This window comes from Heterocephalus glaber, unplaced genomic scaffold (genome assembly GCF_053883595.1).
Source record: "Heterocephalus glaber isolate CG9 unplaced genomic scaffold, H.glaber_assembly_v1.0 deba00000594, whole genome shotgun sequence".
NCBI classification, from domain to species: domain Eukaryota; kingdom Metazoa; phylum Chordata; class Mammalia; order Rodentia; family Bathyergidae; genus Heterocephalus; species Heterocephalus glaber.
Window position 1 is genome coordinate 17,986,137 of NW_028258151.1, and position 13,326 is coordinate 17,999,462.

A 13,326-nucleotide genomic window follows, 5' to 3' on the forward strand; every position below is an offset into this window, starting at 1 on the left:
TTGGAAAATAAGAGTTTATTTTTATACCCCTTGGCCCCCGACTACTGAGGAGTTAATGAACCCAGGACCTTCACAGAGCAACATCCCCTTCACAGAGCGACATCTGCAGCCCTTTTTTATTCTGAGACAGGGTCTTGCTGAGTCACTAAGTTGCCCAGGCTGGGCTCACTTTTGATCCTTCTGCCTCAGCCTCCCAGAGTGCTGGGATGACAGGTGTGTGTCACCATTCCTGGCTGTTTATAATCAGATGCTGGCGTGGTAATTACTGTAAACACGGAGCAATCTCAATGGTGTTAATCCGGAGGATGGTCTGGGGGTTCACGATAACTGAGAAAGAAAGAAAACACAGTCACAGGCTTGATCCTGTCTGCTGGGAATACGCTGCAGGGAGGGCCCTGACACCTGGTGCTGCTGCCTGTCCTTGGCACCAGCTTTCCCTGGAGTGCAGCTCCCTCTCAGGCAGTGTGGACCCCTCCCAACATCCCTCGTCCCACGTCACCAAGGTGTGCACTGCCTGACTGGCTCACTGGCTCCACAGGCAGCTCTGGAGGCTGGAAGGCCAGCAGCCTCCAGGCAAGGTGCTCGTTCCTGTCCGTGTCCACTTAGGCCTCTGGACTTCGATGGCCAGGAGCTCAGTGCTTGCCCCGAAGCCACCTAGGAGCACAGGAAACAGGAGAGGCTCCTGCCTGGCACAGTCTGAGCTGTTCCTTGTGGGGTGCATGTAATTTCACCCTGCTGTTGGAGGCCAGGTTGGTGACAGCTGTTGGAACCGACAACAAAGAGTGACATGCATCCACAGAGACAGGATTCTGCAGCTGCTCCCATGCCCCGAAGTCCCCTGCCTCGTGGGTGACTGGTGTCTCATGGAAGCCTCTGCAAGAACGGCCCCCATCTGCTTGTGGACAGCCTGTTCTGGGGACAATGCCAATGTCTGTGACTGGGACACGGCAGTGACATGTGGCAGGTCAAGGACAATGGGGAGAGCAAGGCCAGACCCATTGGGTGCTGCCTCCAGGCTGGGATGCGGAGAGAGGCCATTTGCACAGCATCACTTCTCAAGGGCTCTCATCACTACACAGTGTCCCATGTGAGCCCGGGCCAGCCATTGTCCAGGGTGACTCCCTACTGACCTGCCACCAACTTGCCATACCTTGGTCCTCCATCCCCTCCCTGAGCTGTCACTCAGGCTCCATCTGTGTACCCAAGGAGATGTGCAATACCCTCGGACTCAGGCCTACTCTGGACTTTGATTGTTGTCATCACCTGTGTCCGGAACCAGCCCTGGGCCGGCTGCCTCCCAACTGTGGCCCGTCTGGTGGTGCTGCTTGTCCCCTCCCTCTAGGCATACATGAGGCCTCAAGGAAGAGGCACCCAAGTGCCTCCAGCTGCACCCTCTGTGTGCCACCCCCTGCTGTTGCCCTCAGGCCTCTCCCCAGGAGGCCTGGTGGGACTCCCAACACTGGCCCTGAGGCCTCTCAGCTTCCTCTTCCTCCAGTCTCCTACCAAAAGGCACCACTACTCAAAACTGAGCCAGTCTGGCACCCAGCTTGGCCTTGGCTCGCATCCTCCTGACCATTTGTCCGTAAGCACTCTCAGAGGACACTGTGCGTGGCTGCCCCTACCCCACCACAGTGCACTTATTCTTAAAAGGCTTAATGAAGGCTGGGGATGTAGCTCAGGACCTGCCTAGCAGGCACAAGGCTCTGGGAAGCACTACAGCAATGCAAGAAAAGAAAACTCAACATAACATTGGTAAGAAAAAATAATACTATGGACTGCCTGCGACCTGACCAACTAGGATATGAGGGCTCTGCCTCCTGTTGCCATCTACAGAGCTTCTCAGCTTCCTGTTCCACTGCTGCCCTGCAGAGGTCACCACAGCCAAGGATTCTGGGCTCTTCTCCCTTTAAAACATCTCCTATTACACATGGATGTGTGAGTGTGTGTGCCCAAGAGCAAAAGTTTTACTTATCATTAGGCTTTATTTTTCCTTTTTTGCAGTACTGAGGATTGACCTCAGGATCCTTGCACTGAGCTACATCCTAGTCCTTTTTCATTTTTTGAGACAGCGTTCCACTAAGTTGCCTATCCTGGCCTCAAACTTGAGATCCTCCTGCCTTAGCCTTCCAAGTAGCTAGGAGTACAGGTGTTTGCCACTGTTGGGGTTTATATCTAGGCCCCCTAACCCCAAGCTTCCCGTGCTTGAAGCAGGGCTTTTGATAGGTGACTGAATCATGGCAGTGCTACACCTAAGTGTGATGTTAGGAGGCAGGGCCTGGTGGGAAGGGGGGGTGGGTGGGTGTGACCTAGAAGGGTGTAGCTCCTTCCCTGCCTTCCTTAGCCCTCCACTTCCTGGCTGCCATGGCGTAAGTAGCTCTCCTCCCCTATGCTCCTCCATGCCATCCTGCCTTAGAGCCAGCGGACTATGGATGGCAACGGTGAGCCAAAATAAACCTCTCCTCCTTTAAGCTGTGGGTGTCGGGTATCAGTCTGAGCAACAAGGGGAATGACTAAGACAGCTCCCATAGCTGGCTTTATTGCTGAACTTTGTAAGATGCTACTGCCCTGTTGTAACCTCAGCAGGGCAGGAGCAGTTTCTCCTCTGCTCTGCTGGACACCGTTGCACCGAGAGAACATCCCCATCCATGAGTCCAGTCTCCAGGGTGGACATCTGAATTACTTCCACTTTCCAGCATGGCCTGAGAGGCCACCGATGTCCCTCAGGTGTCTCATGGTGCATGCTGCTGTGCTGAGTCACAGTGGAGGCGAGAGTTCACAGTTGCTGTGAGGTCTGGCAGTCTGGGGAGCAAGCCCTCCCAGGGGCCCACCCTGTACAACCCTGGCATCCTCCCTTGTCCGTCCAGCCCCAGCAGCAGGACGCTGGGCAACACCACTGCAGCACAGCACAGAGGGCACATGGTCTTTCACTTACTTCTTTTCTTCTTGTAGTTTTTCCTCTTCTTAAATTGCATGTTGACTTTTGGCCATGATTCTGTCTTTTCAATGACTGTGGCTTCGACTCTAACAAGATCCTTTCTGGAAGGAAGAAAAATGAATTTTCTTGATTATTTTCTAATTCTTTTTATTTTTCCAGTACTGGGGATTGAACCCAGGGCCTTTGGTATATTAGGCAAGCACTTTCCCACTGAGCTACACTTTGGCCCTATTTTTCAGTTTTACTAATGTCTTACTAACATTCCTATGAGAATTCTTAAAATGAAGTTTTACCTTTTTTTGATTATATAGTACAAACAATGTGCCCTCACTGTAAACATTTTGAAAACTACAAGAAAGGACAAGAACAGTTCTTTGTATAAAAATTTTTCCAGGCTATAGTGTAATGAATTAGTAGACCAACAGCCTGGCCTGGATGGCTCCTCACAGGACACCAGGTACCCACTGCTGTAATGCAGGAAACTGCTGTGCTCGGTGCTGCTCATCAGTGGGCACGTCTGGCCTCCACCCTCCCGACGGCACCAGCTGCAGCCTGCACACCCAGCCCCGGCCTAATAATCCTGGTGTCGTGGCGCATTACCCGAGGAGTGGCTTGCCAAGCAGCGTGAAGTTGTCCGCCCCAACCAGCAGGACCTGAAAAATGCACAAGGAGCATTTCGTCATCGACTCAGAGTAACATACAAGCCACCAAGGACAGGAGGCGATGTGGATACACTTCAAAACAAGGGAGTATGGGTTACCTGAATGTGGAACACTGGTGAGGATCTGATCTGCTATGTAAGGAATTATTTAGCATGTGGGGGGGGAGGTGGGGATTCATGCCCACAGGAGATGGGGCTATCTTATGTAAACACCCCAGGCCTTTAGAGGAAGGATAAGAACAATTTGATTACTGGATGCTATGGGTGTGCATCTAGGTAACTTGTTATCCTCTTATTTAAATTGTACTTTATTTAAAAAAACCTTTTTTCATACTCGGGATTGAACCTAGGGCCTCATGTGTGCTAGGCAAGTACTCTACCACTGTGCTACAACCCTATTTTGTTTTTTAAAAAACTTATTAAAGCATAACATGCACAAAAAAATGAGTAAGTCCTACTACAGGGTCTTTGGAAGCAGTTCACAATAATGCTAACAGTACAAAGCTATAGATAGACGGTATTTCTTGTGGGGTTTTTTTTTGGGGGGGGGTTGGTGGTACTGGGGATTGAACTCAGAGCCTCCCACATAATAGAAAGTGCTCTACCTTAGCCTTTCCTTTTAAAACATTTTAATTTTGACAGGGTCCTGCTAAATTGCCCAGGCTGGCCTCAAACTTGCAATTCTCCTGCCTCAGCTTCCCACATAGTTGGGATTACAGGCGTGCACTACTATGCCCAGCAATTATTTTCATTCATTCACTTATTTAGAGACAGGTTCTCACTACATAGTCCAGGCCTGTCTCAAATTTACAGCAATCCTCCTGCCTCAGCCTTCCAAGTGCTAGGATTATAGGTGTGTGTCATTACATTCGGCTCGTATTCTTTTAATGACTCAATTCCATGCAAGCAGGCAAACATTCTCAGTGCAGGGGCAACTGCAACATTAAATTGCATCCACAGAACTTAGCAAGACCCCGTCGGCAAAATAAAATTAAAAGGGCTGTGGTGTAGCCCAGGGGAGAGCACTGCTTAGGATATGTGAGGTTCTGAGTTCCAACCCCAGAACTGCAAAACAGCAACAACAACAAAAAACAAAATGTGGCCACAGATGAAGACACCTTTGTACTGTAAGTGGAGTAACATTTTCATTAGATTCTGGAAGATTTCCTCATGTTTTACTGGTAAGGAAAAAATCCAGGAACACTAAATTTAAATGTCTAAAGACAAAAGAACATCAATGAACAATGCATATTAGATAATGTAAATAACTATTTGGGGGCAGGGTTGGGAATAGAACCTAGGGCTTCATGCACACTAGGAAAAAAATAAATATACATACATATATATGAGTTAATTTGAGCATGAAATATTCTATACTTCAGGATTTCCTAAATTATGCAAAACAATCTAGGTGAGGCTTTCTACAATTTTGGCTTAATATTAAGTGTTTCAAAATACAGTATCCTTGGGTTTGCGTTTGAGAATGACCCGCAGATTCAACCAAGCATGGAATGAAAGTATTTGGGAAACAAAACAAAACAAAACCCTTTAACCCTACTGAACACACACAGGCCTTTTATTCTCAGAACAAAGTGTTATACTGACTACTTACACAGCACTTAGATGTTAGGAGCTGTGAATCACTGAGCACAGGAGGATGTGTGCATATGCCATGCAAACACTATACCATCTTACAAGGGAACTGAGGGCATTTTGGGTCCTGCAACCAATCTCCTCTCAGACACATACTGAGACATGACCATAATGTCTTTTGAAAAATCTTCACACTACTATGTCCTCACGATGAATATATTCATTATGTACAGCAAACATGTACAAATACAAAGTAAAAAAGTAAAAAAATATGCACCCTACTTATTTTGTTTGGTTTTTGGTGCTGGAGACCCAGGCCTTGAGCATGCTAAGCATGTACTCTTCCACTGATCTACACACCCAGCCCAAGTACAGTCATTTTTTTAAGGTCTAAAATAAGGACTGGGCATCATGGCACACACCTGTAATTTCAGCACTCTGGAGGGCTGAGGAAGGAGGATTTTGAGTTTGAGGCCAGCCTGACATACACAGTAAGGGAGTGCAGCTCACTGTAGAGTGTTCAGGGCTCTGGATCTGATCCCCAGCACCAAAAAAAAAAAAGGTACTTGTGTTGTTGAGCTCACTACAGAGTCACTTAGTTTCATGGTCTAATCACTAAGGAAGGATTGTTTTAGAGAATCATACATATTGCTTTTTTTGGTACCGGGGATCGAACTCGGGTCCTTGCACATGCGCAGCAGGCGGCAAAACCACTGAGCTAAATCCCTGGCCCCATATTGCTTTTATAATTAAATATGTCCTAGAAAAATTGCAGGGGTCATTATAATGTTATAAATAGAGAAGGCAAAAATCAAACAGACCTCCAAACACAGCATCAGAATTATAACTGAAGGCCAGGCTGCTCAGCTGACCTGGAGGATCAGTGGTGTTGCCTGGCTGCTGAGGCACACGAGCGCCCGGGAAGAGCCCCCATGGGGCCCCCACCGTTTAACAAGAGCAGCCATCAAATCTGATGCCAGAGCAGTGTATTACCAGAAACTTACCACTTTATCCCATGGGTGGGGTCTGAAAAACTCATTCCATCCTTATCTGGGATTTTACTGTATTCATGATCAAACATTCTGCTAGGGAACTGATTAATGAGATATCTCAAGGCAAAGCAATACACATATTTTCATCCTCAGAGAAATGTGCCGTTTCCCTTGAAGGAGTCAATCTGCAGGGCCAGGTGCAATCCGTGCTCCCCCTACCTCGCTGCCCTGCCCAGCCAGGTGGCCTCCATTGCAGAGTTGGGGACACCTCCTTGGTGATGTACTGGGGAGTGGGGATTGCTTGTTTGGTTATCTAGTCTCTTAGTGGACAGACATGTGACAGCGTCACCTTCTCCAGCCGGATCCTCTCTCCACACTTGATATCTAATTCATTTTCAATTAAGATCAGGTCTTCGGAGGTCACTTTCCACTGGTGGCTGGCAAAGTGCACAACAGCAAAGAGCCGGCCGTACTGGCCAGTGGCAATCAGCTCATTCACCTTCTTCACAACCTCTGCAAGGGAAGCAGGTGGCAGTCACCCCAGCTAGAAAGGCACTGCCATCTCACCCTGGCCCTCCCGACCCCTTTCTGCTGCAGGGCTGCAGGGCTCCAGCCCCAGCTTGCCCACCCTGTAGCACACATGCTCTGGACAGGTCAGGCCTCAGGGACACTGGCAGGTTGAGAGATGGCAGTCCCGTCAGCCTTCACAGCAGACCCAAGTCACTTCGTGGGGCTTTCTGGCCTGAGGAATCAACACACCTGGCTTCACCCCTACAGCTCCAAGTGGGGAAGAGTTCCCATCTTGTCTAACTGTGTTCATTACTAATGAGGAGCAGTGGGCTGGGGAGTGTGTAAACCCTGAGATGGACAGAGACGTCTGTGCACCCAGTGTTACATCCTGATGGGCTGGGTGTCTCGTATAGCCCCACACGGCACCTTCCCTGCTTCTGTCATCACTGCCTCATTCAGGTCAGTTTCCTCCTCTCTGCATCCTCTGCTCTGAACAGGCACTCACTGTGCACCAAAGCCAGCCTGGCCTAGGGCCGGGAACACAGGAAGGACCTGACAGTTCCTGCCAGGAAACGGAGTCAAGGCCAGGAACTGCACTGGGCATCAGGGCCAGAACTATCAAAACACAGTTGGTCGCCCATGTTCTTGGGTTCTGTACCACAGGTCCAACCACTCTCAGATTGCATGTACCATCTTCATGAAAAACCTGTGCTTATACTGAATACATAACAGACTTTTTTATCATTATCCTCTAAACAGTACAGGAGAACAACTATTTATATAGCATTTCCATTGTATTAGCAATCTAGAGATGATTTAAAGTATACAGGAGGATGAGTGTAGGCTATTTGTAAATACTATGCTTTAAAAATTTTTTAAAAAAAAATTTTGTTTTTTTTTGGCAGTATTGGGATTGAACCCAAGGGCTCACGCATGCTAGGCAAGTGCTCTACAACTGATCTATCCCCAGTCCCTTTTTATTTTTTTAAGACAGGGTCTCACTAAGTTGCTCAGGCTGGGCTTAAACTTGTGATCCTTTTGGCTCAGCCTCCTGAGTAGCTGAGTTATAGGCATGCACCACCATGCCCAGCTACTCTGCCATTTTCTACGACTTGAGCACCTGCTGATTTTGTGACTTTATTTATTTATTTATTTATTTATTTATTTATTTACTTTTGGGTACCGGGGATTGAACTCCGGTCCTTGCGCTTGTGAGGCAGGTGGTGGAACCACTGAACTAAATCCCCAGCCCTGTTGACTCTGGTATCAGGAATTCCTGGATCCACATCCCCAATGGGTACTGAGGGGCGACTGCACGTATCTTGAACAGTATCTGGAACAGTATTTTAAATACTAGAAGATCATAATGCGAATCCCAGCTTTTTGGAAAAGTGAGGATCTGGCTCTACCACACAGAAGCAGTGGCTGACCATGCTGCCCCTCCTCACACAGCTCCAGGCTGCACAATTCCCAACATCGGTACATTTCTCTAGTGTCCAGGGGAGGGCTGCTTCCTCCATGAGCAAGTGCCCCTGCCCTCCTGACTGGGCAGAGCTCTGCCTCTGAGCCAGCAACTGTGGGAGACAGAGATGGACTGAGCCCCAACTGCTCTACCCCCATCACCTACCTACAACATGGCCAAGGCTCGAGGACTCTGTTAAAAGAACGAGCATTTTAAACTTTGGTGTTTACTTAAAAAAAAAAAAAAAAAGAAAAAGAAAGAAAGAACACGGGGTTTACATGGTGCTATATTGCAGAGCACCCAGGAACACCCAATCCTGCTGTGTGGGAGTCACCACCATGGTGGCTGGCTGCAGCATGGTGCCAGATGCCACCCTCTTGTTGCTACTCCCTGAAAAGTCTTTCTTTACCTGTGTGATGTCTGGTCTCCTCAGCTGGATCTGGCAGAACAATTTCTGGCCAAGGTGGAAAACTCAGGGACGTTTTAGGAACATAACTGTAAAAAATATTTCATAAATACATGTCACATGCATGTGAAAGATTGCTCAAAGTCCCTAAGAGTAAGTGCACTAAGTGCTAGAAGGACAAGGATTTGAGTTCCAACTCAGGCCCTATATGTTCAACGCACCTGCCAGGGATGCTGCCTCACAGCCAAGGTGAGCTGTCCTCTCGCACACACAGAACGGGCCGAGGTGCTGGGGAACTTGGTAGTATGACTGTGTACATGTGTGTGTAAGCTTGCTACTGAGAGGGTGAGGGGCTTGGGCAAAGCCAACACTGGCTCTTTAGGACCTTGCCCCGCTTTGGTGTCATCTTGAGGACAGGATCCCATGTGACGCCGTAGAACTACAATGCATTCCAAGAGTGTGCAACTGGCCACTTCTAACAGGAGTTCTAAGCACTGTTCCACAGGGAAATGCGCCAACCTCCATGCCTGGGGCTGGGTTGTCTGTGCCAGTCACTGGCATGCAGAAGTGCTCTGCCCACACCTTTCCTACTCTGCTAGGTCTCAGAGCCTCTAGGAATGTCAACTGATGCCCAGCAGTGACCATGAGAGATGAGGAGCTGGAAAGAGTTGTCCTCTACACCTCCGTCCCTCATATTGTATTGTTTCCTTGACTGGGTTCGGTAAGGCCCAGATGAAGACTATGGAAAGAACCATGGAAAGAACACGGGAGAATGATGCCTGGCGGAAAGGCTGGGGCCTCTGACATAGGAAATTAGAAAAAGAGGGCCTATCTGATCTAATGCCACTTGGGATTTCTTCTTATCTTCAGACTTGGTTTTTCAACTTCTCCTGTTTGAAGCAAAGAGCTTCTTGTGTTCCCTGCTGCTCAGAATCCCGGTGTAGCCGGCAATCTTTGCTGGAGCTATATGCCAGGTGGTATATTGAACTCACTTACTTGTTTTTGCAGTGCTGGGGATTGAACCTAGGACTTTGGGCCTGCTGGACAAATGTCCTCCTACCAAACCATATGCCTGGCCCTTGTTTTAGGCCTTTGAATGTCTGCCTTTGCAGAATTCTCACTAACCTGCATGGAGACAGGCACCTGTACTGCCTCACCTGGCAGTAGCTGAGTGAGGCCCTATGGCAGGCTGGGTGTCCCTGGCCATGGGGCATCCAGGACTGGAACCAGGGGCTTCCTGCTGGCCTTTCTACACTGTGCTGCTCCTGCATCTTCCTACTGCTGAGTGTAATTTTGTCCAATTTACTTTCTGTAGTTTACATTAAAAATTATTTTGTAGGTATGAAATTTTAGTATATGTGCTGCCGAAGAGAGCACTGTAGGTATGAAATTTTAACAATGAAGATGGCTTTTTGAATTATACAAGTTTTCTCTAGAGATTCTTGCAACTCAAGCTTCTTGGTCTGAAATTCTGAATTCAGACCTAAAGCTGTCTGTGATGAAAGCCAGCAATATAGGCCAGGAACACCTTTCTCTCTAGATTCCTGTGTCTATACTTAAGGTCTGAGAAAAATACTGTCAAAAAGTTGTAAGAAAATTTAAACATTCTCAAACCCCCAAATGTAGAGCCAGGCATGTGGTACACAACTGTAATTCTAGCTACTTAGGAGCGTGAGGCAGAAGGGCCACAACTTTGTGGCCAGCCTGGGCAATTTAGAGACCCTGTCTCAAAATAAAAAATAAAAAGGGCTGGAGATATAGCTTGGTGGTTCAGCACCGTTATGCTTGATCCCCAATACTGTAAAGCAAAACAGACAAAACTTAAATGTAGGAAGTTTTGAATTAAGAAAGTTCTACAGATGAAAGGAAGAGTCACCAAACCCACATTTTGATATTACCCTGGTGGAAATGAAGTGCTCTGTGAACTGAACCTTTGAGCAGCAGACCAGAGGGAGGCTGAGGAAACAAGAGAAACAAGGTCATTACTACCACAAAATGCAGACTGTCCCTAGTGATGCTGATACTCGCAAGGTCTGCTACCCAGGTTGCTTAAGAAAAATCCAGGCAAACAGAACTAAAAGAGCTTCACTTAGTCATGGGTTGTGTATGTCAGGATTGTGCACATGGCATCCAGCAGTGTCTACAGCCAGAGCCAACCCTATACACCCCTTCCATGACCACCAAGCACACACTAGGTCCAGACCCTGTTAGCGGTGCTCAAGTGTGAGTGCAGCCTGCAAGATGACTCAGGGAGCCCTGCTCCATGTTCTTACCCATGAGCTGTCCCTGCTGCGAGGTGGTCTCTGTGACCAATAGCTCATGGCAGAAGTGATGGGAGAAAGCTTCCAAGACTAGGTTCTGAAAGACTACAACTTCCATTTTGGCTGCAGTTCCCTCTGATCTGGCTGTAGGCATTGCCACACTACGAACAGGCCCACGTGGTGAGGAACCGGGCTGTGGCCAGCACCCGCACGTGAGCTTACAAGTCAGTTTTTACAAGTTGGTAATTACTGTTTTTTAAAAAGTTGAGCTGTGATTTCTCTACTAGGAAATTCACCATTTTAAAGCTCATTCACTAGCAGTTGGTCCTCCACAGCTGGTTTCTCTTTTCCCTCTCCGAAGCCTGTGTGACTTTGCCCTTGGACTTCACTCCTTCTCCATCTATGGTGATTCCTCTGGTGATTGCATTATCAGATGGGTCCTTTATATGCTGGTGACTCCTGAGTTTATCCTCCGGGACTCCATTCCTGGGCCTCCCAACCACCTATGTGCCATTGCCACCCGTGTCTGGTGGGTATCTCAAGCCAAAGGCCTAGATCTCTTCCCACGAATGCTTTTCCCATGCTCCTCCCCACTCTACATGATGCTAAATCAGATTACCTGCAGCTCAGGCCCCAAACTGCCATGATTTATAATCATTCTTTCTCACACCCCTATGGCAACCCATCAGCAAACCTGGTGGCTCTCCCTTCAAGGAGCCCAGGAGTTAACTGATTTACTGATTCACTTACTGATTTACTAGAGGCCATCACCTGCTGTCACCTAGATTATGCCAAATGCCCTGCTCTCGCCTCCCTTCTCCACACAGGATTCTGTTGGAACTTAGGTCAGACTACGTCACCTCTGCTGAAACTACGTAGTAGGCACTTCACTCAGTGAAAACACCACAACTCTTACAGTGGCAGGGCCACACACAGGTGAGATTTACAGGAAAGCAGATAGGGTGAAAAAATGTGCTGAGCTTTCAGCAGTGGAACACTGAGGTCCTGGTCACTGGAGTGTTTCAACAGAGGCTCCATCTGATGCTTTAGCAAAATTCCATGCATTCACCATTCATTAAGCACCTGCTACTTGTTAGACACCAGCCTAGGGGTGAGAATAAACCAGTCGTAAATAAAAAACCAAAAATTCTGCTTTTAGGGACCCTAAGGTTCTGATGGTCGGACCTAGACACATGTGGCGGGGCAGCGGGGAGAACCGCTCTTCTCCCTTCTTCCTTTCCTCGACCGCCCCGGTCTCACCTGAGCTGGGCCCCGATGGTGTCAAAATGCTGCGGCTACACGCACGCACCAGCCGCCCCAAGGTGCCCCACCGGGCCGGAGACGCCTGGGCCATCGCCATCTTCCCGCAGCCGGAAGCGGAAATGGCACAAACCTTGTGCGCTGACGCACGGGCCCGACGTAGAGCGGGAGTGCGGCGGGGAACACGGGTCCGCCGGGGACTCCGGCAGGCGCAGGAGCGGGCACGTGACGGCGGCTGCGATGGCTTCGGCCGCTGTGGAGACCTTCGTGAGCAAGCAGTTGTACCTGCTGGAGCTCGAGAGGGATGCGGAGGTGCAGGAGCGCAGGTAGGGGCTGCCGCGGGCGCCCTCTTGGAGTCCGTCTTTCCGAGAGGCGTCTGCTCCCCAGTCCTGCTGCGTGGTCACCTGCAAGGATACAGCTCAGCGCCTTTGGGCAGCCAGTTCTGGCGGGGCCAAGAAGCCTCTGCCCTCGACCCAAAGCCCTGCTCCCGAACGCGCTCCCCTGGGTGCTGGGCTTTCCTAGCCCGGTCCCCGCAGTGTTCCGGTCGTTTCCCTCAATCGCCCGCTCAGCGAACGTCGCTTGCGCCTGCTCCTTGCCAGACCCCGGCAAGATGAGGAAGGTGCAGGGTCTGGCCTTGAGAAGGTCGAGGGGAGGCCAGGTGGTGCCTGAGCACAGCCTGGAGAAAGACAGACTTTTAGCTTGTGGAAAGGTGGAGGAGAGTTCCTGAAGGAGATTAGAGAGAGAGCTGGACTTGTTTCTGAGGGATATCCATTTGCTGGAGCAAGAACTAGCACTTCTGTGCTTTAGCTGTGTTAATCCCTTTCAACCTCATGCCAGTCCCACAGTTGTCATTTCCTGTCTAAAGAGAGGCAAACAGAAGCTGAGAAACTTGCCCGAGCTAACATATGTGGAGTCAGGATTTGAATTCAGGCAGATTCCAGACTCAACCTTTGACTGAGAGGCTTTTGACGGAGATGGGTGAGAGCTTTTGCAGTCACGTGGACCTTGGTAGAATCCCAGCTCCTACGTTTGTGGCTGTGTGACTGTGCAGATATCTCGGAGCCTTACTTCATCTGCACAACCCAGGTGATTCCCACCCCGCAGGTTTGCTCTGAGAACGAAACGATCTGAGTCAGGTGCTCAGCACAGTACCAAGAGGACAGAGTAAGCTCCTGTGACTCTATTTTCTCATCTATTTCTGATCGTGAATAATAGATGGGCCAAGACCAGGCTGAGGATCTTGGGT

At 49.1% G+C, this 13,326-nt stretch overlaps 2 protein-coding genes across 7 annotated transcripts in view; one reads left to right on the plus strand and one right to left on the minus strand.

The window, feature by feature from the left end:
- On the minus strand, positions 1–12,227 carry Mrpl21 (mitochondrial ribosomal protein L21). 2 transcript variants are annotated; one of them, XM_087205437.1, is made up of 7 exons: positions 12,081–12,227; positions 10,458–10,515; positions 8,563–8,648; positions 6,531–6,694; positions 3,536–3,588; positions 2,933–3,036; positions 1–327 (listed from the first exon to the last, which is right to left on the minus strand). In XM_087205437.1, the coding sequence occupies exons 1-7, from the start codon at positions 12,178–12,180 to the stop codon at positions 263–265; spliced, it is 630 nt and encodes a 209-aa protein (XP_087061563.1). In that variant the 5' UTR covers positions 12,181–12,227; the 3' UTR covers positions 1–262. The 2 variants fall into 2 exon arrangements, with proteins under 2 accessions (XP_087061563.1, XP_087061564.1); XM_087205438.1 differs by lacking the exon at positions 1–327 and adding an exon at positions 2,521–2,749.
- Positions 12,226–13,326, plus strand: part of Ighmbp2 (immunoglobulin mu DNA binding protein 2) — a 27,039-nt gene continuing 25,938 nt past the window's right edge. For 4 of the 5 annotated variants that reach the window (XM_021264471.2, XM_004852177.3, XM_021264472.2 and 1 more), the window contains exon 1: positions 12,226–12,406. In XM_021264471.2, the coding sequence (XP_021120130.2) occupies positions 12,321–12,406 (86 nt within the window). In that variant the 5' untranslated portion in view covers positions 12,226–12,320. The remainder of the gene's footprint in view (positions 12,407–13,326) is intronic. The other variant, XM_021264473.2, reaches the window with a different exon arrangement.

Coding starts and splice junctions, on each gene's coding strand:
- Mrpl21 (XM_087205437.1), bottom strand. CDS start 12,180: ATGGCGATGGCCCAGGCGTCTCCGGCCCGGTGGGGCACCTTGGGGCGG. Junction 10,516..12,080: donor ACCATCGGGGCCCAGCTCAG/GTGAGACCGGGG, acceptor TTGTTTCCTCAG/CCTCCCTCTGGTCTGCTGCT. Junction 3,589..6,530: donor AGAGGATCCGGCTGGAGAAG/GTGACGCTGTCA, acceptor TGCATTTTTCAG/GTCCTGCTGGTTGGGGCGGA.